We start from the raw sequence: 24,897 nt of genomic DNA, 5'->3' as shown, positions 1-24,897 counted from the left end.
TCAGGCAAACCTGACCATAACCCCTACCTTCAGAGAATATATCTCCTACCTTTGACCATGATCCAGATCATAACCTGACCCTAACCCTCTGAGTAAATCAACCCACTGTTACTATAATAACAAAGTTTAACCTAAGAGAGAGATAATCAAACCTCTGATGCGCATGTTGATCCAGCGATGTCATGTTCTCTCTTGTGTGACAGTGACCGGACAGTGAAGATTTGGCAAGCAAAGGGTTCTTTGGAGGAAGGGATCCATTGACACTGAGAAGGAGACCTCCGGACTGTGACTCGACACGGCGCTGTCTGTGGACCTACTAGATCACTCTGGATCTACTACAGCGCTAGGGATCTATTGCTGCCTGCTGGATCTACTACTCAAACTATTTACTGCTGCTCTGTACAATGATCCATGGATGGAGGACCTCCAAGCGGGTCACACTTCCGCTACAGTGCGTGGAATCATCTCTCTGTGTCAGGAGGGGGGGGGGGGGGTGTCTTCTAAATAAGGCCCTATGGAGGTTGGTCTTACTTCAGCTCCTACTGCCTAACCCTATGGGAGACTCATATAGTCTCAGTGGGGGAATAGGGATGTCTCAGTGGGGGAATAGGGATGTCTCAGTGGGGGAATAGGGATGTCTCAGTGGGGGAATAGGGATGTCTCAGTGGGGGAATAGGGATGTCTCAGTGGGGAATAGGGATGTCTCAGTGGGGAATAGGGATGTCTCAGTGGGGAATAGGGATGTCTCAGTGGGGGAATAGGGATGTCTTAGTGGGGAATAGGGATGTCTTAGTGGGGAATAGGGATGTCTTAGTGGGGAATAGGGATGTCTTAGTGGGGAATAGGGATGTCTCAGTGGGGAATAGGGATGTCTCAGTGGGGGAATAGGGATGTCTTAGTGGGGAATAGGGATGTCTCAGTGGGGAATAGGGATGTCTCAGTGGGGAATAGGGATGTCTCAGTGGGGGAATAGGGATGTCTTAGTGGGGAATAGGGATGTCTCAGTGGGGAATAGGGATGTCTCAGTGGGGAATAGGGATGTCTCAGTGGGGGAATAGGGATGTCTTAGTGGGGGAATAGGGATGTCTCAGTGGGGAATAGGGATGTCTCAGTGGGGGAATAGGGATGTCTCAGTGGGGAATAGGGATGTCTTAGTGGGGAATAGGGATGTCTCAGTGGGGGAATAGGGGTGTCTCAGTGGGGGAATAGGGGTGTCTCAGTGGGGAATAGGGATGTCTTAGTGGGGGAATAGGGATGTCTCAGTGGGGAATAGGGATGTCTCAGTGGGGAATAGGGATGTCTCAGTGGGGGAATAGGGATGTCTCAGTGGGGGAATAGGGATGTCTCAGTGGGGAATAGGGATGTCTCAGTGGGGAATAGGGATGTCTCAGTGGGGAATAGGGATGTCTCAGTGGGGAATAGGGATGTCTCAGTGGGGGAATAGGGATGTCTCAGTGGGGAATAGGGATGTCTCAGTGGGGAATAGGGATGTCTCAGTGGGGAATAGCACAGTGAACTAGTGGTGTGGGACGGTGTAGCTGATCTCTGCTACAGAAACAATGTTCAAGGAGGGTGTGTCGTCATCATACCACAAATGCGATTGTGGAGGTTCATCTCAACCCGACTTCAAGTGTTGCTTTTCATGCAGATTGTGTGCGACCAAATGACCAACCTTCTCTGTGATAGTCAACGGGCTGTGCTGAGTACCTTGAGCCAACGCAGTCCGTTTTACTTGCCTGTGTACAGTACGGTACCTCTGCGGTGGTCTTACTCTCTTCGTATCGTACAAGTACATTCAAACCTCAAACTACAAAAATGGCCTGTCAAAATGTTTGCATTTATGTGTGTTTTCATGGTGGCTTTGAAACCTCCGAAGTTCTGATCTTCCATTTCATGTTGTATCCAATGGCCTTCTTCAATCATTTCAGAGCCCAAGTAAAGTGAGGTTACCTGTGCACAGGCGTATGCCCTTTCTTAAATCACCTCAAAGTTTATTGGTTGTATACACGGATTTGCAGTGCATTAATACCTAGTAGTAAAAAATATCTGAGTTAGTTTTCCTGTGCCCACGTACGCCCTTCCCCAAATCTGATTCAGGAACGAGCTGAACAGAATATAACAAAACTCTAGACGTGTGTGTTATTATCAGTGCCTGTCAATCTTATACTGTAGATAGTACAGTATCACAACCTAATCTGTGTGGACTAGCCCAGGATCCCTAGATTGGGATGACATAGGGGTGATATGCCCACATCTTTATGGAAATAAGAATCCGTCTCTCTTCCTCGTGGACATCTTGTGCACAAATTCCGACTTTCTAGTGATTCTAATGTCAGATGAGGTGTGGAAATAAATTATCTGTCAAAAATAACATGGACTGTTATATCTTTCAACGTGGAGATGTGTGTTGCCCTGCTGCCACCGATTGGTGGCAGTATAATACAGTATCACATTAGAAAACATGACACGGTTTCAAAACAGAGTTTCACTAACTTTGGTGCGGGAGATTTGTTTTCCTTCCTCCTGTTCTTCGGTAGGTATTCAGTCCGTAGCAGTTTTTAATTTGTTGCAGGAAAACGATTCTATCTCCTTGACAGGTGTTCTTCCTTTTGTAGTAAATTCCTGATAGCCTAGGTGGGATTGCAAATGTTCATAAACGCATGCAAAGCAACCTGCTTTCTAAACGGATATATTTGGTTGGGTCTTTTGCTCATTTGTTTGCAGCAAAGATGAAAACATTGCAAGAATTCCATAAAGGCGGAATATAGGCAAATATCATAGTTCCAAGGTACAAACGGTGAGCCTGGTAAGAACTATACAATATGCTCTCCATACCTGTGAATTCCCACTTCCTGCATGTCACCTGTGTGCCTACCTACAGTATGCATGTGACCAGCGACCCTTGACCCAACATATGTGGGCTCACCATGGGTCACTGGTCACGTAGGCACACAGGTGACCAAAATTGTATACATTTATTGAGGGTGAACTACGATGACATCCTTATTTTTTCCATTAGCTTCTTTCTCCTTTTGATAGCACTGCAGGTGGAATCATCATGTTCCTTTACTTAGTTCCATACATCCCCTGAAGAAGAGAAGTGATGGGAATGAATCAGTATTTAACGTACAACAATTGGAGCATCAGAGTTTCCTGTGTACAATAAGAACAGAACTGTACCACGGACTATTTCCATGTCTTAACACTGTTCCACACACCACAAGCTACTGTATATTTAATACAATGTGGTCCAGCCATATTGAGTTAAGTCGGTGTTCCTAAAACAACCAGGATTCCTACTGCACTGTCAGCACAATCTGACATCGTTTATTGGTGTCATCAACGCATTATTTCTCTATCAACGATTATTTCCATTTTAAAACGCTGAACATCAGAGTTCTAGAAACAACCAGGATTCTTAATGCACTGTCAGCATATTCTGATAAGGTTTCTTGGTCTGTTCTCTGTTTCTCAGATATCTAACATTCTTTATCCCAAGATAACACCAGGACCCAGACGGTACTCTTACAGTTTCATAGTAAATCAATGTACAGACCGACCTCAGTAACAGCTACGTGGGATAAGAGTTCCTGTCTGGGGCTATTTTTAGCTCAACCTATATGGGTTTGACAGGGGGATTCTGTCATAGGGATTATGTGACTGGCTACATTCATCCAATCTCTCTTGGTGTGTGTGTGTGTGTGTGTGTGTGTGTGTGTGTGTGTGTGTGTGTGTGTGTGTGTGTGTGTGTGTGTGTGTGTGTGTGTGTGTGTGTGTGTGTGAGAGATCATATTGACCCTGTGAATCATTGCTTGAATCACCTCTTCAGTGTCTGTAGATATTTCTACAATACTCTTTATTTCCCTGTTGAGTCACAGGTCGTGTAATTTGGCTTTGGAATAAAGGGTTGACCAAGAGGGAGTAAGATAGCTTGATTAGACTGAGAAACAGTGAGAAGGTCAATACCACATATAACAATGCTTACCTCACATACAGGGAATAATGTTCCATTTCAAACACAGCCAGAGTGAGTTTCCTGGCATCTGCTGGGGGAGGATCAAGAGGATGGTGGGGGGATGGAGCGAGGGACAAGAAGAATAGGGGAAGAAATGTCAGGGAGATATTCTTCCCCTCAGCACACAGATCATGGGTTATGATAAGGTGCATTTTATTTATTACCTAAGGGCATTTCCATCGAAAAGGACCCATGAGCACCAATATGTGAAGTTCATAGAAGTATACCAAATTGGTTGTCAAATGAAAGAGTCTATGTTTTGGGGAAATGAAGGCATAGATACATTTTTCAACCATTTTCCATCTTAAAAATGTGGCATAATTAAAGGCTTTGATTTCTGGATAAACAGATGGAAAAGGGGTCTTAGAAAACACCTACCAGAAAAAGTCTTAAAGGGTATTAGAAATACATCAAAAACACAATAATGTCGATGTATAGACCCCTGCCAACTAATATCAACCCTTATATTTAGTATTGGAGAAATTGTTTACCTTGTGTAAGTTGAAGAAATATTGTCTTGTGCCTTGTAATTCCGTTACCAAAAACCCTCATACTTATCTTGAATATATTTTCTAATTTCTCTCCCTCATGAGAAGGGAGGATAATGAAAGTTCACAGAAGTAACAAGCAATGGTAGACTTACCAATTAATTAAAGTGATTTTACTGATATCAATTTTGTTTATGAATTATTAAGTTATTAAAACTCGTCATTCGGGTTATTAAATTGGTAACGGAATGACCCAAAAAAATCACTAACGAAATGACTGAAGCTGAATTCGCTACAGTGGGAAATCATAATAGTCAAAAACCACAGTTGGGTCAGCCGCTATTGACCTCCCTTCCACTGACATGTTCAGCTCATAGTGTCTCCTGCTATTGACCTCCCTTCCACTGACATGTTCAGCTCATAGTGTCTCCTGCTATTGACCTCCCTTCCACTGACATGTTCAGCTCATAGTGTCTCCTGCTATTGACCTCCCTTCCACTGACATGTTCAGCTCATAGTGTCTCCTGCTATTGACCTCCCTTCCACTGACATGTTCAGCTCATAGTGTCTCCTGCTATTGACCTCCCTTCCACTGACATGTTCAGCTCATAGTGTCTCCTGCTATTGACCTCCCTTCCACTGACATGTTCAGCTCATAGTGTCTCCTGCTATTGACCTCCCTTCCACTGACATGTTCAGCTCATAGTGTCTCCTGCTATTGACCTCCCTTCCACTGACATGTTCAGCTCATAGTGTCTCCTGCTATTGACCTCCCTTCCACTGACATGTTCAGATCATAGTGTCTCCTGCTATTGACCTCCCTTCCACTGACATGTTCAGCTCATAGTGTCTCCTGCTATTGACCTCCCTTCCACTGACATGTTCAGCTCATAGTGTCTCCTGCTATTGACCTCCCTTCCACTGACATGTTCAGCTCATAGTTGATGTTTTTTTTCTCTCTCAGATGTAACTAGGCAAGAACAAATGACGGCCTACCGGGGAACAGTGGCTTAACTGCCTTGTTCAGGGGCAGAACGACAGATGTTTACCTTGTCAGCTCGGGGATTCGATCCAGAAACCTTTCTGTTACTGACCCAACACTCTAACCACTAGGCTACCTGCCGCCCCAAGTACTGCCCAGTCAATGTCACCTCTTCTAGCTCTTACTGACACCTACCCATGAGTCCCCTCTCTTTCCATTTACTTTAACCAGCATCCTCACCTGCTGAGCACTGACCAACACTGGACATCCATAGACGTTAAAAAGTAGTTGAAATTTGATCAGTCCACCCTGGCATTGATGTTACTGTCCACAGACGGACATGACTGGGCCAAATCTGAACCTATTATAGACATGTGTTTCACAAGTTTGGTGTTTCACAAGTTTGGATAGCACAGTACAGTACAGCATATATTACAGTAAGTAGAGTACAGTTCAATACAGTACAATACAATACAGTTCAGTAAGTCGAGCACAGTAGAGTACTGTCCAATACAGTACAGTACCGTAAAGAAAAGTAGAGTATAGTATAGAACTCTACTGTACTGTACTGTACTGAACTCTACCCTGCAGTATTGTACTGCAATGTACTCTACTGTGCTCTGCTGTGCCTCGCTGTGATGTTCAAACTTGTAAAACATGAGGAGAATGACAATCATATCCATAATTATGCATTTCTATGTAGTTCAGATCAGGGACCAATGATTTAATTATGTTACCGTAATTCCACTACCGGGTGTAAATACAGTTAACTTACTGTAGTTCAATAACCAAAATAGATTTTTTCAAACTCAAGCTGTCATAACTTTTGGAAAACGTGGTCACATCAAAACCTGAGGGAGATTTTACCGTAATTCCGTTACCAAAGTTTCCATCTGCACAGTTCTTCCACTAAATTAGTTTATGTACATTTTTCAGTGGAAATGGTTAAAAGTAGTCCTTGTGCATAAAGTTGTATGGTTTGTTAAACTTTGAAATCAATGTTTTTTGTTTGGCATAAAGTTTTTAAAAAACGAGTCTGTAATTCCATTACTGTGGAATTGCCCATATACCTTGCAGTGGGCTCACTATCTTTAACACATCGACCTGTTACAGCTGAGTGGGCAGCTGATATTATAGGCTGTTTTATAGAGAGGCTGTTTTATTATATTCAATCAGCTCTGTAGGGATGTGTAGGAGGGCACTCAATACAAGTGGGGGTATATTACTTCTGGTCCCGAGAGTGCAGGTATGTTGCCATACATAAACGCCACTAAATAGAGTGAAATAGGCCTTCTGTATAAAACATTAGAGGATACAGAGGCATGGATTTCCAGTTGTAATTATTTTTCTCCTAACCAGTGGGGTCATGCATTAAATAGGCTGTTGTGTTACTTTCACCCGGAATCCTCACGCCTATGAGTGAAAATGGATGCTGTTTCATGTTTTATGCATATGTTTATACACTAGTGTATACTCTGTGTGTCTCTGTCTCTCTCATTCTCTCTCTCTGTGTGTGTGTGTGTGGTTTCATGTGTTGTGCGTCCATGCATGTGCGCATTTGCGTCATGACTGTGTGTGCGTGTGTGCGTGCATGTGACACCATGACCAAACCGGACGCGCGCCATTGTGCGCAAATTGATTTTGTCCCCCACACCAAAAGCGATCACGACACACAGGTTGAAATATCAAAACAAACTCTGAACCAATTATATTAAAGCATTAAACATTTATGGCAATTTAGTTAGCTAGCTTGCAGTTGCTAGCAAAGTTGTCATATTTAGCTAGCTTGCTGTTGCTAGCTAATTTGTCCTGGGATATAAACGTTGAGTTGTTATTTTACCTGAAATGCACAAGGTCCTCTACTCCGACAATTAATCCATACATAAAATGGTCAACCGAATAGTTTCGAGTCATCTCTTCTCCTTACAGGCTTTTTTTCTTTGGACTTTATATGACGATTGGCATCTAACTTTCATAGGTGTATTACCACTACCGACTGACGTCAGTTCATCTTTCAATCACCCACAAGCTTATAACCAATGAGGAGATGGCACGTGGGTATCTGCTTCTATAAACCAATGAGAAGATGGGAGAGGCAGGACTTGCACCGCGTTCAGCGTCACAAATAGAACTGACTTCTATTTTTGCACTTGGCAACGCAGACGCTCGTTGGCGCATGCAAGTAGTCTGGGTGCAATGATTGAATAGCATGTATGTGTACATTTATTTTGCAACGCGAGCGGTGTGGTCAGCATGTGAGTGTACATATTTCAAATGATCTATTTGGGCATCACTTACAGTAACTCTTTGATGAGTGCTGGCTGGTTGCCTAAAGGTGTGGTAATGGTTTCTCTCACTAGCTAGCGAAGGGTCTGTGTGTGAGCCATATTTGTAGGGGGAGGCTTTAAGACCTATTACACACAGGCTCTATCATAATCATCTATGTTATTATAAGTCATGACATGGTCAGGGTTAGCCTAACTCCTATTTGATGACTTGTTTCAAGTGTCCTTACTGTAGGTCTCTTATGAATGTCTGTTATGATTGTAGCCTACTTATCAGATGGGCATCTGTGGCATTATTTTGTGCAAGGCGCACATTCCAGCTCCCAGCGCATGTAGGTGACGCTTACTGTTAGCCTATGAAGTGACATCTATGGGGGGTGATTCATGCCATAATTAAGCCTCGTGAAGCTACTGATACCTCTCACCTAGTCACGTAATGTCTTCCTACCGCCATAAAATACCACCATGAATTAACATGGACTGTCGATGGAGACAAGTTTGTTTCTAAGGCGTAAAACTGCCGACGTGTTCACGTGACACATACACGCCATGTAGACGTCTTGTTCACGTCATGTTCACGTCGTGCTCACGTCGTGCTCACGTCATGTTCACGTCGCATAACATGTCACTGACACTAACCATTGCGATTAATGTTATTTACCATCTTCTGCTTTTTATGAATAAACAGGCATCAGACACTCACACACACATTAATGTTACTTACCTTACAGATCACAAAGTGAGCTAATTTCAAATCCATTCATATGCAAATACACTTTGATTTATACACTGGCTTGTCTGGCTGGCATGTTTTCATTTTAAACAGGCATTCCCTTATTTACACTGAAATAATATTAGTTCTCTATTGATGATTAAAATAAATACATCCTTGTGGTTGAACATATATCAATTGTATGTCTTATGATATAATTAATAATGTTGAACTAACAAATACCATCAAGGGATACGTTACAATTTACAATAACGAACACCTTATGAAACAGCTGTGAAAACCAATCTAGCAATATTTTAGATTTAAATACATAACCATTTGATATTTTGTTCGTTAGGCAGTCGATAGTTCAAAGAGGGAGTGACACAAGGATGCGATCCTATCATTTACATTACGTTGATTAGATTCAAATCTGGCTGTGTTTTCCTGTCTTTTGTTATAACTAGCAAAGTTCAAAGAAATGTTAATTCAGGTTAGGCGTGAGTTTCTGCTTGAGTTTGGTTAAAAGGACAGTGAATTTGTTCATACTTTGAGAACTTGCTACCAAGCTCTAATGTGTATCAGACACGCATCGGGTTTTTTCTTAGAGACCATTCTGAACTGAAGACACGTGTTACCACGGTGTTTTAGCCTATTGGTGATAGTCATATACTCTGTATATTCTGTAATGTATAATGTATTTCATGTACACTGTAATTGTTTGAATGTCAATTCTTTCATCCTATTAGTTAAATAGAGTAACTGCATTCTTCGTTTTACAGAGTAATTATTTGATTGACCAAATGCTTAAAATTTAGAAGGTCTATTGGTAGTTGTTATTTACACTATACACGTACTGTAGCATACTCTTAGATATTACCTTGACATCTCTGATCTGCTTGCCTCATTTAATTAATGCTAGAACATTGGTTGCCAGGATTAGCTATTTGTATCAAGTCTCTTAATAATTGCAAGGAAGAAATGTTCATTATAGTCATACTGAGTCGGTGATGCAATGATTCGCTATCTTGCTAGATCCTCCAGAGACACACAGGGATTGTTGCATTTATTTTTTACAGAAAACCACGGCAATATAGGCCTACACTCAGGAAAAAATGTGCTATCTAGATCCTAAAAGGATTCTTCCGCTGTCCCCATAGGAGAACCCTTTGAAGAACCCTTTTTGATTCCAGGTAGAACCCTTTTGTGTTCCATTCCACAGATGGTTTTACATGGAACCAAAAAGGGTTGTTACTCGAACCAAAAATTGTTCTTTAAAGGGTTCTCCTATGGGGACTGCCGTATAACAGTTTGGAACCGCTTTTTCTAACACATTCAACCTGTTCAGTTTACCACATTTCATTCTCTATTCCAACATCTGCTGGTATTCAAAATAAAACGCAATATAGCAACACTAACTTTGAACGTTTTCGGCAACCTCTGCTCAGACTTAAATAGCAGTGTCCCAAGAACCTCCTCCAGGGGTGACTGTAGCATCCTCAAATGGATGCTACAGTAAAGACATGGAATGGCCTCACCTGAACATGGATCAAGTCAAATCAGACGTGTGCACACTGAATTTGATCTAATAGGCAACAGTGGCATTTTTAATGCAACAGAATACACACTAAAAACGCATTACATTTCAATAGGTGCAATAATTTTGCTTTGATTACTTTGATTAGATTATGTGTTTGTGTCTATTTCAAGTCAAATGTACACTAGCCTACTCCCCTATCAACACAGTAAATAACATTGCCTACGTGCTTTCGATAATACGTCATCAACTCGTTTCAACAAAAAGTAATTATTTTCAAAGAAATCAAATTGGGCTTATAAACATAGTAGGCCTAAATATTTCCTAATGATATCACAACTTAAATATAGCCTACTTACTCCTCAATTGGATCAAGGACATCTTGGTAGTTCTTTTCATCATCTCTAAGGAAACTATCTTGGGCAGACACTCGAAAACCGCTTCTGCCGCTTGTAAAAAAAAAAAAAATTATGTCTGTGTGTCGTCGCCGAGCTTTCAAATACCGTGCCCATCTCTCACTCTATGAACGGTCACTGCTATCCAGATTCCTTGGGACGTCCTGCCGATAAACCCGGAACGAACACTAAACTTAACCATTTTACATTTATACTTGATAGAACTGGTAACAACACAGTCTGGGATTGGCTAACAACATTTAGATCTGCATACAGTGAGATAAAATAACATACCATGCCATGAGGTGTTGAGGGAAAGACAGATTACCTATAGATTGGACATCATCTTTTCTAGGCCATTAGCGATAACAGGAAATACACAAGCGTAGGCTACATTATAGTTCAAGGTGGCTACGTCAGAATATCTTCTTGCATGGGAAAAATTGTAAGTTTCTAACATTTATGGTTGAGATTTAATTAATATAAATATAAACTATGCACATTATTACTTTCATTAACATGGGACACAGGCGTCACGCAGACGTTAGTAAGGCTTCATGTCATGTCAGGTGGTACGGTTGCCTAGGCTTATATATGTCTCTTATCACCACCCATAGACATCACTCCACCGCTAGTAGCCTACTCGGAGCATTCATCTTCGTTCCGTCCACATGCATTCGTTCTCGTTTCACTAAAGGAGGTGTAGTTTGTCCGATTGCTACTGCTAAAAGGGGTTGGACAAAAATATTTTCCATCTTGAACAATTGCAATAGCTTCGCAACATGGCGTCAATAGGAGATTTCGACCCGCTCAATGCTTCCATCCCTGCCACCAAAGTTGAAATCACAGTGTCTTGCAGGTAAGAGAATGGCTTCAGTGTGACCCATTTTTTTCGGGGGTTGGTATGACTGTCACGGAAGCAGGATATGATATGGGCAAATATTCGGGCTTTTATCTGCCGTTCTGGTTGCAGTAACATTTTGAAGAAGTCAATGTTGTTCAACCAACGGCACTGTTGATAATTACTTTAGGCTACATCTAGATAAGAGTGCGGTGTTCAAATTTCTCCTTTGTTTTAGTTTTGGGTGGTAAGTTTACAATCAACTTTAGAACTATAGTCTATCAGGTATTTAATAGGCAGTAACCTGGCATTATTCCTGTTGGAGGACTGTCAATGGACATCAACAGCCTTGAATAGGCATAAACAACGAAACCAACATTCCCTATCTTGCTACACTGCCATATGTTAGAAGATTGTTCTCACCGAATAATTTGACACTTGTTCTGACTCGTGGTTTGTTGTGGGCTGTCACTCCCCGAACTGATCAGAAGCACACAAATACATTGATATTTGACGAAAGTTAAACTATATGCCAGGAGTAGGTCAGTGATTTGATGTAGCCTATTCTAAGTGCAGCGACAGTCAGACATGTGTCTGTGAGCTGGAATAGAAGGGTAGGCTAGATATTGCGGGTTGAGGGTGTATCACTAGCCCGTTTCAAACCACCCTCTTTCTCTGGAGACGTGCCTTCCTGTTGCGTAACGGCTCCCCCGTCCTCGCCCAACCTTATATATTTAATGGGTCCTTTTAGAATTGTTCAACTGGGGGAATGCTGGCCTCACTGGGATGGGAATCATAGTGTTGTCACTGTCACTCGTTATTTAATGAACTGGTATTAAAGGAAAGACGACACACAAAGTGAGACTTTCTAACCACTCAATTAATTTTTATTTGACCTTTTATTTAACTAGGCAAGTCAGTTAAGAAAAAATTCTTATTTACAATGACTGCCTACCCCGGCCAAACCCGGAAGACCCTGGGCCAGTTGTGCACTGCCCTATGGGACTCACAATCACGGCAGGATGTGATACAGCCTAGATAACACATGTCATATTGAAACAAAGTGTACCTACTTCACAATTTAATGGAAAGGGAAATTGATTTTATAACAACCACACACAATAACTAGTTACTCAATATCTGACCATACCATACTGAAACAGTAGCTTAATTCTCTAGAGGAATCAGTCCATTCAAATGTGTGATTTCTATCACCTCCAGGGAATAAGTCACATATTACCCCTTATGTGTCTGCCTCTGCAGAAGAGATGGAGGGTTGTGGCACTATATACATAAGGGATGTTAGGTAAATTCCGGTTCTGAGTCACGCTCTGGTGCCTGCTGGGCATGGAGGGGGTCAGTAGGGAATGCCTTCACACTCATCACACCCCAGAGAGGAGGTGAGGTACCATGGTAACGTGGCCAGGTGTGTGTGTGCCTAAAAGGCTGATCTCTCTCTCTCTCTCTCTCTCACCACACGTGCAAACAACGCTCTGCTCTCTAACACAAGTACACCCAAGCAGGCAGGCAGGCACACACACGGGAGAAGAGTCTCTCTCTCTCTCTCTCTCTCTCTCATTCTAACTTAATTTCTTCTCTCTCTGCCCAGAGCTCCAATGGAGGCCCAGACTGTTAGTACAGATAACTCTCTCTCTTCCCTCCCTGCCCGCAGTCATCTGATATCATGTTTACATGTGGGTACTGTAGGCTACTGTAGGTGGATGGCTCTGCTCTGGTTAGGTTGGGCTATGCCTATTTACTGTCGTCATGACACAGTACATTTCTGTGTGGACCAGAGTCCAGTCAATATGAATAAAGGGCTGGTTTTCTCAGTACCCGTCGGATCGTCCCGGGGAAATGGATTCTTGGCTTGGTGTAATAAAGCGCACCTAAAATCACATCAAATGTTATTTGTCGCGTACGCTGAATACAACAGGTGTAGACCTTACCGTGAAATGCTTACTTACAAGCCCTTAACCAACAATGCAGTTTTAAGAAAATAATACCCCCCCCCCAAAAAAAAGTAAGAGAAAAGAATAACAAATAATTAAAGAGCAGCAGTAAATAACAGTAAATAAAAATGTACGAAACCTAACCGTTCCGTAAAGTATTTCATTGTACTAGCACTGTATTCCCAATTCAGTGATTGGTTCTACCTCTGTATGAGTTAGAATGTATGAATTGTTCAGATATTGCATTATCTTGCTATTTCCGTACATGGTACATACAGTTGAAGTCGGAAGTTTGCATACACTCATTAAAACTCGTTTTTCAACCACTCCACAAATTTCTTGTTAACAAACTATAGTTTTGGCAAGTCGGTTAGGACATATACTTTGCATGACACAAGTAATTTTTTCAACAATTGTTTACATACAGATTACAAATCACTCTCTACTATTATTCTGACATTTTCCATTCTAAAAATAAAGTGGTGATCCTAACTGACCTAAAACAGGGAATTTTCACTGGGATTAAATGTCAGTTATTGTGAAAAACTGAGTTTAAATGTATTTGTCTCAGATGTATGTAAACTTCAACTGTACATCTGATTTGTTGTGTTTGGCTGGTTGTCTCTGTGATACTGTAGTTATTGTGTGGTTCCCTGTTGTACAGGGGAACATCACTCGTGTGGTGTCTGGCTGTGCTTATGGTAATCTGTGGTGTCTGGTTTTCTCAGTGCTTGTTCAGTGTCTAATCAGTGATAGGAGCACAGGTGTCAGAGCTTAAGGCCTCATTACCTCTCTGATTTGAAGAGGAGGGCAGGGGGGCACCACAGGGACCAGTGGTACCATGACATGTTAGGGTGCATAGCGGGGCCCAATCTCCCCTTTTCTCACACCTCTCTCTCTCGCGTGTTCCTTTCTTTCCCTTTTTTTCCTGGATACCTGTCAAGGTGTCTGTCCCCTCTCCCTGTCTCTTTCCTCTCTCCCCTTTCCCCCTCTCTCCTGGTGTTTTCTCTCCCTGTCGGTGTGTAACTGACTCTGACAGCGTCCTTGGGTGTCAGATCTTCCTCTCCATCTCGTCTCTGTGCGACTGCTACTCCTCTTATCAACACAACTGTCACCAATTGGCTGACTTAATGACAGCCACTATTATCAATCCAAAAGTTTTGTGGTGGTTTTTTCTTATGTCTCTGTGTGCAGTTCGAAGGAAGTTGACAACTAGAGTTAGCGGAATTGCTAAGTAGCGTTAGCATAATGACTGGCTTGCAAAACTACCTGTAACTTCCTTCATACTGGACGCAGCGACATACAAAATATATATTTAAGTATCCGTTATTTATCTCTTAAGGGAGCACTGTTCCAGCAAGCTTTCCTTGACTCTGGATTAGATTTGCAGATTTATAATTAAACATGTTTATTGACATTTTGGTATTTGGAGAACACAACGTGGGTTTCCTGTCCCTGAGGTTGTGCTCTGTTTCAGCCCAAAACAAATGAACTCCCTCAAACAACAGTCTTTTAGGGAGTAGTGGAGGGTAAGCATTGAGAAATAGTCAGGCATGGTCAACCTAAAATGAACTCATAAAATGGTATCCACAAGTTCATCTGACTCTGAGGAAGTAGATAAAGGGCCTCATTGCTAGACTTTGGACAGAAACTAAGAACCTTCCCTCACCCCACTTTCCTCTCAAATTCATATTTTAACCAATGTCTGGATGTCAGTTGGGTTAAAATATTTTTCCTCTGGCTGTTGGAACAAAATGATTTCTCTCTCTCCTCTAAAGGCTTGGCAGCCCTCCTGTACCCTGTCTGTCTGCTTTGTTTATGGAACTGAATGATGGCCTTTAATTTTAAATGGAAAGTACGATTGAGAGTGGGAACATGGCTCTAGCTTTGGGTCGCCTTGGACATCTTTCAGGTGACAGTCACAGGGTTATTGATGATGGCCAGTTTGGATGATGTCAGATATTCATTAGCTAAGGGACAGTTTGGAGGGGGTGGGGGGGCATAGACACAACCAGTCACAATGTTTTAGTCTGATTAGGCTACTTCATATGTCTCCTGTAGGCATGCGCACCTTCATCCCAAATATAATTCCAGCGTCCTCAAAACGGCTTGACTTTACCCAGGTTTCCATCCAACCTTTTTATGTGAGTAAGGTACATGTCGGATAACAACTATCCCGATATCAGGGGAAAGCATGCCATTTTATTAGGCTACAGATGAAATCCTGATGAACTTCACAGGGCGGTCTTATTCTGACGACATGATGATCGATGCTTGGCTGCAGTTTGACAAATAAATGATTTTGCCCTTTTGTCCATAATAATCTCATCGTGTAGGCTATACCCGCACTGTATCTGCGAGGTGTTGGCTAGAGCGCACGTGCCAAGACCAGAGTGGGCACATGCACTACACCTAAACACATTTCTTTGTGACAAAACCATCAGTAGACCTAGAGTTGAAAATGTGATGGAAACCCAGTTGTTTTAATAAAACAAAGTGTACCTACTTCACAAGGAAATTCCCGTTAGATCTCTCACAATGGACTCAGTTGAATAAAAGGGAAATTATTTTCATAACAACCACACACAATAACTAGTTACTCTATCTAACCATACCATACTGAAACAGTAGCTTAGTTCTCTAGAGGAATCAGTCCATTCAAATGTGTGATTTCTATCACCTCCAGGGAATAAGTCACATATTACCCCTTATGTGTCTGCCTCTGCAGAAGAGATGGACGGTTGTGGCACTATATACATAAGGGATGTTAGGTCAATTCCGGTTCTGAGTCACGCTCTGGTGCCTGCTGGGCATGGAGGGGGTCAGTAGGGAAACCCATTTATTTTTTATTCAGTCCATGGGAATTTAACTTCTAAAGTAATTTTTATCTGCACTACATATTTAGTCAATTTGATGGAAACACAACTCAGATGGGAAAATGTGCATTTTTTTGCATGGAAATCTGTCACCAATTGGATGGAAACCTTGCTATAGTCCAGTGTCACTTTGCTTATGCCTGCACATCACAGTTCATCAGCAAACCCAAACATCTAAAGAATACGCTACAGACCAGCCAAAACAAGCTTGTAAGAATTGTACTTAAAAGCCCCCCCTCATACTCATTTTAAGCAGCTAAGATGGCTATCTGTAGAAAAAATAGTGTTGTTATTTCAACTCGGTCTGGTCCACAGAATTATCACCGACTCCACCCCCTGGAACCTATCCAACTCTTTTTCTATTTGTTAGAGATGTCCACCAGCATAATACCAGAGTCAGAGACTCTAATATTCACTGTTTGAACTATAATAGTCTATCTGGTGAGAACACATTTTTATATACCGGGCCCTGTTGAGTGGAACAAACTACCACAGCAACTCAATACCATGTCCACTTTTAAAAAGCATGTCAAAAGCTGGCTAATGTGTGAACAGTAGAACCTTTTTTTGTCTATCTCTATAATGTGTCTTTATCTAGAGTGCATTGGGAAACTATTCAGAGCCCTTTTTCCAAAAATGTTTTACGTTACAGCCTTATTCTAAAATTGCTTCAATTGTTCCCCCCCCCCCCCCTCAAATCTAGACATAATAACCCGTAATGACAAAGCAAAAACAGGTTTGTATAAATTTTTGAAATAAGTATTCAGACCCTTTACTCAGTACTTTGTTGATGCATCTCTTGGCAGCGATTACAGCCTCGAGTCTTCTTGAAGATCTCCCAGTCCCAGCCGCTGAAAAATATCCCCACAGCATGATGCTGCCAACACCATGCTTCACTGTAGGGATGGTGCCAGGTTTCCTCCAGACGTTACACTTGGCATTCAGGTCAAAGAGTTCAATCTTGGTTTCATCAGACCAGAGAATCTTCTTTTTCGTGGTCTGAGAGTCCTTTGGGTGCCTTTTGGTAAACTCCAACCGGGCTGGCATGTGCCTTTAACTGAGGAGTGGCTTCCGTCTGGCCACTCTACCATAAAGGCCTGGTTTGGTGGATTGCTGCAGAGATGGTTGTCCTTCTGGAAGGGTTTCCCATCTCCACAGAGGAGCTCTGTCAGAGTGACCATCGGGTTCTTAGTCACCTCACTGACCAAGGCCCTTCTCCCCCGATTGCTCAGTTTGGCCGGGCGACCAGCTCTAGGAAGAGTTTTGGTGATTTCAAACTAATTCCATTTAAGAATGAATGAAGGCTGAAGTGTTATTGGGGACCTTCAATTCCGCAGAGATTTTTTGGTACCCTTCCCCAGATCTGTGACTTGACACAATCCTGTGTCGGAGCCTACGGACAATTCCTTCGACCTCATGACTTTGTTTTTGCTCTGACATCCAATGTCAACAGTGGGACCTTATATAGAGGTGTGCCTTTCCAAATCATGTGTCCGGTCAATTGAATTTACCGCAGGTGGACTCCAATCAAGTTGTAGAAACATCTCAATGATGATCAATGGAAACAGGATGCACCTGAGCTCAAATTTGATTCTCATAGCAAAGGGTCTGAATACTTATGTAAATAAGGTATTTCTGCTTTTTATTTTTAATACATTTACAAAATGTCTAAACCTGTTTTTTTGATTTGTCATTATGGGGTATTGTGTGTAGATTGAGGAACGCTTTATTAAATCCATTTCAGAATAAGACTAACATAACAAAATGTGGAAAAAGGGAAGGGGTCTGAATACTTACCCGAATGCATTGTATGTAATTGTATATGTACTTATGTGCAAAATAGGGACCACAGTTGAAATAAGTCCCTGAGTTTATTGTGCAATCACGGTCACTTTTTAAGATCTTTGTACTGTGTGTATGTGTGTATATATACACAGTTGAAGTTTACATACACCTTAGCCAAATACATTTAAACTCAGTTTTTCACAATTCCTGACATTTAATCCTAGTAAAAATGTCCTGTCTTAGGTCAGTTTGGATCACCACTTTATTTTAAGAATGTGAAATGTCAGAATAATAGTGTAGAGTGATTTATTTCAGCTTTTTATTTCTTTCATCACATTCCTAGTGGGTCAGAAGTTTACATACACTCAATTAGTATTTGGTAGCATTGCCTTTAAATTGTTTAACTTGGGTCAAACATTTCGGGTAGCCTTCCACAAGCTTCCCACAATAAGTTGGGTGAATTTTGGCCCATTCCTCCTGACAGAGCTGGTGTAACTGAGTCAGGTTTCTAGGCCTCCTTCCTCGCAAACGCTTTTTCAGTTCTGTGCATACATTTTCTATAGGATTGAGGTTAGGGCTTTGTGATGGCCACTCCAATACCTTAACTGTGTTGTCCTTATGCCATTTTGTCACAACTTTAGAAGTATGCTTGGGGTCATTGTCCATTTGGAAGACCCATTTGCGACCAAGCTTTAACTTCCTGACTGATGTCTCGATGTTGCTTCAATATATCCACAATTTTCCTGCCTCATGAGGCCATCTATTTTGTGAAGTGCACCAGTCCCTCCTGCAGCAAAGCACCGCCACAACATGATGCTGCCACCCCTGTGCTTCACGGTTGGGATGGTGTTCTTCGGCTTGCAAGCCTCCCCTTCTTTCCTCCAAACATAACGGTGGTCATTATGGCCAAACACTTCTATTTTGGTTTCATCAGACCAGAGGACATTTCTCCAAAAAGTATGATCTTTGTCCACATGTGCAGTTGCAAACCGTAGTCTGGCTTTTTTTATGGCGGTTTTGGAGCAGTGGCTTCTTCCTTGCTGAGCGGCCTTTCAGGTTATGTCAACATAAGACTCATTTTAATGTGGATGTAGATACTTTTGTACCTGTTTCCTCCAGCATCTTCACAAGGTCCTTTGCTGTTGTTCTGGGATTGATTTGCACTTTCCGCAGCAAAGTATGTTCATCTTGAGGAGACAGAATGCGTCTCCTTCCTGAGCGGTATGACGGCTGCGTGGTCCCATGGTGTTTATACTCACGTACTATTGTTTGTACAGATGAACGTGGTACCTTCAGGCGTTTGGAAATTGCTGTAAACAATTGTTGGAAAAATTATTTGTGTCATGCACAAAGTAGATGTCCTAACTGACTTGCCAAAACTATAGTTTAACCCAAAAATTTGTGGAGTGGTCGAAAAACGAGTTTACAAATTTCCGACTTCAACTGTATGTATGTGTATGTAATTTTCTTTCTACTGACATAAAATCAATCCAACTTGTGCAGGGGCCATTTGATGGAAAGAGACATTTGTTAGAAAACACCAACAATTTTAATGGCTTTCGGAGATTGTCAAGCCAAGCCTTCGAGACTGGGTAGGGCTACAAGATAGAGAGGGATGTATTTTCCTGTTGGTCGAGATTGACAGTCTATTTATTGTGGTGTTGAAAATGCAAACCATGATATTGAAGCGCACAAAGTCGGTATGTTTTGTTTATTGGTTGTGTGGTACTTTGGCACAGAAACCTGTTGGTGGAAAATGTGTTGCATATACAGTATTTGATGTAATTATACATATGGCATCCATGTTGAACACCTGATTTCCCCATAGCTGATCATTGTCTGCAGCCTGCTCTGATCGTAGTGTAAGCCTAATGAAACAGGCAGGGAGAGTGAGCTTGTCTGTGGTGATCAGCAAACCCTCAACCTTCTAGCCCTTGGCCCTGCTAGGCATCGCCTGTGCCACAAAAGCATGCTGGAGTGGCAAAGTTGATATCCACATTTTATATACACGGGGTCGCTACAGCTTGTTATTTGTGGTCGTAAACATTACAAGTACAAGGGGAGGGTAATATGAAAAATGTGTTTTTGAACGGTCCTTAATTCACTTAAATTCTGTCTCAAGGGCAATGCCATTGGTTGAATGCTCAGGGTGCATCTTAATACTCTGAAGTGTCAGCCTGTCCTTGACAGGAAGCAATGTGTGTGAGCAAAGTTACTCACTTTTGACATCCACAGATCACCATGGACAAAGGAATGGGAGGCAACGAGGAACCTGGATCACATGGTATTGGATGATTTGACCATACCAGGTGAAGGCAGGCGGAGCATTCCAATATCCAATAGCCATGCAGGCTTGCAGGCATAAAACGTGTGCAAAACACACACACACAGACCCACATGCACGCACAAGCACACACACACATCTTTTTGGCTCCAACCCCACAGTCACAACTGATAAGAGTGAACCGTCTTTATTATCTCCAACAAACTTTCAGAAAATGAACTAGTTCTATCTTACTCCCGAGCTGGAGATAGGCTATTAGCCTAGACATTATAGATCCAGTTATGTCTGTTTTTATGACAGAAACCCAACAACATTCAACTAGTTCCTCTCTTGTCTTGAAGGTTCTTTTTGGTGCTTTGGTTCCCTCTTTGACTCTAGGAAGGGATTGTATTGCCCTTTTGGACCCATAAAGATCAGCTAATGGCTTGTATTGGAGAAGTGACAAAAGTGTCTGGCTGGATTGAGCTGAGACGTGGGCCATGCTGTGACCTGGTTCAATACAACTCAGAGACAGACAGGAAGATACCTCCATTGTATCGCACAGAGGAGAATGAAAAGAGAGCGAAAGACCAATGGACATTTGGCTGGATCTTTGGGCGCTGAATGCACTTTGGAAGACCTTACAGGAGCAAAGTAACCAGTGGGATTTGCAATTCGGCTGAAAATGTGTGGAGCTGAAATGAAATTGGAAGACATGGTCTCTGAGCGTGGGTAATGGCCAGTGAGGGGGAGGGGGCTGTGTGTGTGTGTGTATGGCAAGGTTCCGCCATGTAATCTGGTTTGGGTCTGCTTGGGGAGTCTCGCGCACCTCGTAAAGATCCACACACTGAGGAAATGACTTGACTGCTCCCAATACCCTGAGCTCTGAGGTGATTTTCTACATGTCTGGAAAAAACGTCCACAGAATTGTGTGTAATTTGCGTGTGTGTGTGTAATCAATAGAGCAGGGAATTTCCAGGAACCTCACGATACAATATGATCACAATACTTAGGTGCCGATAGAACATACATTGCGATTCTGTATGTATTGCGATTCCATACTGGGATTTTTTTCGATTTTAATGTTTTAAACGTATTGCTCACTGTGTCTGCTGCAGAGAGACAAGTAACTGTTTGAGAAAACAAGTTTTGATCGGTCAGGGAAATAAAAGTGGTGAAAACATGTTAGCTTGGCTCACTATTAAAAAAAATAAGATAGAGAACAAAGAGGAGTTTTGGTACAGGTACAGCCAACGCTAGCTAACATTACCTACAGTAACAATATAAAAAATGGTGTTATGTAACTGTCGATTTTTATTTTTCACCCATCACTAGTAATCTGTGTTTCTTTGCTTCCATGTTCATTGTTGAACCACAGAAAGTAATGCTGTGACTCATTTGGATTTGTTTTTCCCTCTCATTTCAATTCAAAGGGGCAATATTGTTTACTTTGCCAAAACAAGTTAAATAAACAATAAACCAAAATGAGAAGAAACAAACAACAAAACAAAAAATGATTCGAATTTACACTGAACAAAAATGTAAACGCAACAGGTAAAGTGTTGGTTCTGTATTTCATGAGTTGAAATAAAAGATCCCAGAAGTTTTTCATAAGAACAAAAAGCTTATTTCTCTCAAATGTTGTGCACAAATGTGTTTACATCCCTGTTAGTGAGCATTTCTCCTTTGCCGAAATAATCCATCCACCTGACAAATGTGGCATAACAAGAAGCTGATTAAACAGCATGATCATTACACAGGTGCATCCGTTGCCATCAACTCATGTTTCAGCATGATGATGCACGGCCCCATGTCTGAAGGATCTGTGACCAACAGATGCATATCTGTATTCCCATTCATGTGAAATCCATAGATTAGGGCCTAATGTATTTATTAAAATTGACTGATTTCCTTATGTGACACGTTTCAAGAAACTAGACGTACAGTACCCGTTAAATTTTGGACACACCTAATCATGTAGTAACCAAAAGTGTTAAATAAATCAAAATATATTTGAGATTCTTCAAAGTAGCCACCCTTTTCCTTGATGACAGCTTTCCACGCTTGGCATTCTCTCAACCAGCTTCACCTGGAATGCTTTTCCAACAGTCTTGAAGGAGTTCCCACATATGCTGTGCACTTGTTGGCTGCTTTTCCTTCATTCTGCAGTCCAACTCATCCCAGACCATCTCAATTGGATTGAGGTCAGGTGATTGTGGAGGCCAGGTCATCTGCAGCACTCCTTCTCCTTCTTGGTCAAATAGCCTTTACACAGCCTGGATGTGTGTTGGCTCATTGTCCTGTTGAAAAACATATGATAGTCCCACTAAGCGCAAACCAGATGGGATGGCATATCGCTACAGAATGCCGGTTACATGTGCCTTGAATTCTAAATAAATCAGTGACAACGTCAACAGCAAAGCACCATCACACCACCTCCTCCATGCTTCACGGTGGGAACCAGACATGCAGAGATCATCCGTTCACCTACTCTGCGTCTCACAAAGACACGGCGGTTGGAACTAAAAATATCAAATTTGGACTCATCAGACCAAAAGGACAGATTTCCACCGGTCTAATGTCCATTGCTCGTGTTTCTTGGCCCAAGCAAGTCTCTTCTTCTTGGTGTCCTTTAGTAGTGGTTTCTTTGCAGCAATTTCTTTTTTTTAATAAATTTTTTTAATCCCATTTTCGTGGTATCCAATCGCTAGTAATTACTATCTTGTCTCATTGCTACAACTCCCGTACGGGCTCGGGAGAGACGAAGGTCGAAAGCCATGCGTCCTCCGAAGCACAACCCAACCAAGCCGCACTGCTTCTTAACACAGCGCTCCTCCAACCCGGGAAGCCAGCCGCACCAATGTGTCGGAGGAAACACCGTGTACCTGGCCCCCTTGGTTAGCGCGCACTGCGTCCGGCCCGCCACAGGAGTCGCTGGAGCGCGATGAGACAAGGATATCCCTACCGGCCAAACCCTCCCTAACCCGGACGACGCTATGCCAATTGTGCGTCGCCCCACGGACCTCCCGGTCGCGGCCGGCTGCGACAGAGCCTGGGCGCGAACCCAGAGACTCTGGTGGCGCAGCTAGCACTGCGATGCAGTGCCCTAGACCACTGCGCCACCCGGGAGGCCCCTCTTTGCAGCAATTTGAGTATGAAGGCATGATTCACGCAGTCTCCTCTGAACAGTTGATGTTGAGATGTGTCTGTTACTTGAACTCTGACGCATTTATTTGGGCTGCAATTTCTAATGAACTTATACTCTGCAACTTTTTTTGGTTCATCAAAATGTGTTTTTTGGCAGAAATGCCTTCTGGAACAGGTGAACTTTCATGTGCCTTAATAACAAAATTGTACGCCATCTGTAAATACAAATTAAATTGTTAAAATTACGAGCCTAGTTGGTTTAGCCACGGAAAAAGACAGTAACCGCCCCACTAGCCATGACTGGCTGAGATAATGAGTGGCCTGGACACTGGATTGGTCTTCCATGTAGCAGGCTTCTGTCTATAATATGAGCTGATCAGTATGTGTAGGTACTGTATCCTTTCTAATGTGGCTTTTTTGAAAGATATCACACAGTAGAACTTGCTCTCCACTTTCTGGAGGACCGAGTTTTGTAATCAGTGGAATTAGAGTATGATGGCTAAGGAGATGGAGAAAATGCTGGCATTTGATAGCAAATATGCAGACGGAGTCGAAAAGAGAACACACAGAAGGCTGTTGTATAATACATCTTCAAACTAAGGGCAACCATGGCATCCGTGACCGAGAGGGAGAAGCATCCATCCATGTATACAGTTAAGAGGGTCTAGTAGCTAGCTACATTTTCAGATATTACACCTTTCTAATTTTGACACTCGTTTTCATTTCAATTTAGTGTACTGTTAGCTAGCATGTAGTATGATCTGTAATATTATTTGTATCTCAGAGCTATTTGTAGCCTAATGTTAGCAAATTAACATAGAACCTGGTTGGTTAGCTACCTGCAGATTCATGCAGTGTAGTAACGTTATGAGTTGATCATGATTCATTGTTTAGCTACATGTCTAAACAAAAGACTACTATGCAAGTAACTATTTCAATAAAATTTTCATGATGTCACTGCGACAACTATCGATAGCCAGAGCAAATTTACCAGCTACGTCTATCTACTCCGATTTCAGAGCACTCTCGTCTGAGTGTGCCAGAGCGCTGAATAACTGACGCATTTACAAACGCTCAACACCCGTTGAATATGGCCGGTGTCAGTAAAATGGTTAGAGTGAGCTGTTCTCTCATTTGTCTGAAGTAGCTAGCAAGCTAAACAATGTTAGCCAGTTAGCTTGGGTGTTTGACTGCTGTTGTTGGGTCAGAACGCTCGAGTCAATCCTACTTTTCGGCCAGAGTGTCCAGTGTGCGCTCTGAATGCACCGAGAGTGAAACACTTTGAATTTACGAACGGCCAATCTGACAACGCTCTGAGTTTACGAACGCCCAGAGAACACTCTGGCACTCCAGATTAAATTATGAACACACCCGTAGTATAAACCAGCCTTTAGTCTTGATATCTTTGGTTGTTTAGTACATAGTACTCAACCAAAGATTAAGACAAAAAAGTGGTGAAAGTAGTAGTTTATTTTTACTATCTAGTCTTTGGCCTATAACCCAATCTGACTTTTGTGCAGGTCATGTTGTTCTTCACATTACCGTCTCTGGTAAACACACACTATCAAATAAAATCTAAGTTTGTCACATGCACAGGATACAGAAGGTGTAAACGGTAC

General features: G+C 42.1%; 2 protein-coding genes across 9 annotated transcripts in view; both read left to right on the top strand.

Annotated features, from left to right (window-relative positions):
* The window catches only part of LOC139565728 (kinesin-like protein KIF21A), a 38,847-nt gene extending 36,476 nt beyond the window's left edge, over window positions 1–2,371 (top strand). For all 7 annotated transcript variants that reach the window (XM_071386231.1, XM_071386230.1, XM_071386229.1 and 4 more), the window contains one exon: window positions 204–2,371. In XM_071386231.1, coding sequence (XP_071242332.1) covers window positions 204–261 — 58 coding nt within the window. In that variant the 3' untranslated portion in view covers window positions 262–2,371. The remainder of the gene's footprint in view (window positions 1–203) is intronic.
* Window positions 2,372–11,038: 8,667 nt separating this feature from the next.
* The window catches only part of LOC139565792 (copine-8), a 124,228-nt gene continuing 110,369 nt past the window's right edge, over window positions 11,039–24,897 (top strand). For both annotated transcript variants that reach the window (XM_071386361.1, XM_071386360.1), the window contains exon 1: window positions 11,039–11,273. In XM_071386361.1, coding sequence (XP_071242462.1) covers window positions 11,197–11,273 — 77 coding nt within the window. In that variant the 5' untranslated portion in view covers window positions 11,039–11,196. The remainder of the gene's footprint in view (window positions 11,274–24,897) is intronic.

The sequence above is a fragment of the Salvelinus alpinus genome, chromosome 37 (genome assembly GCF_045679555.1).
Source record: "Salvelinus alpinus chromosome 37, SLU_Salpinus.1, whole genome shotgun sequence".
NCBI classification, from domain to species: Eukaryota; Metazoa; Chordata; class Actinopteri; order Salmoniformes; family Salmonidae; genus Salvelinus; species Salvelinus alpinus.
This window is presented reverse-complemented; position numbering and strand designations above follow the sequence as displayed.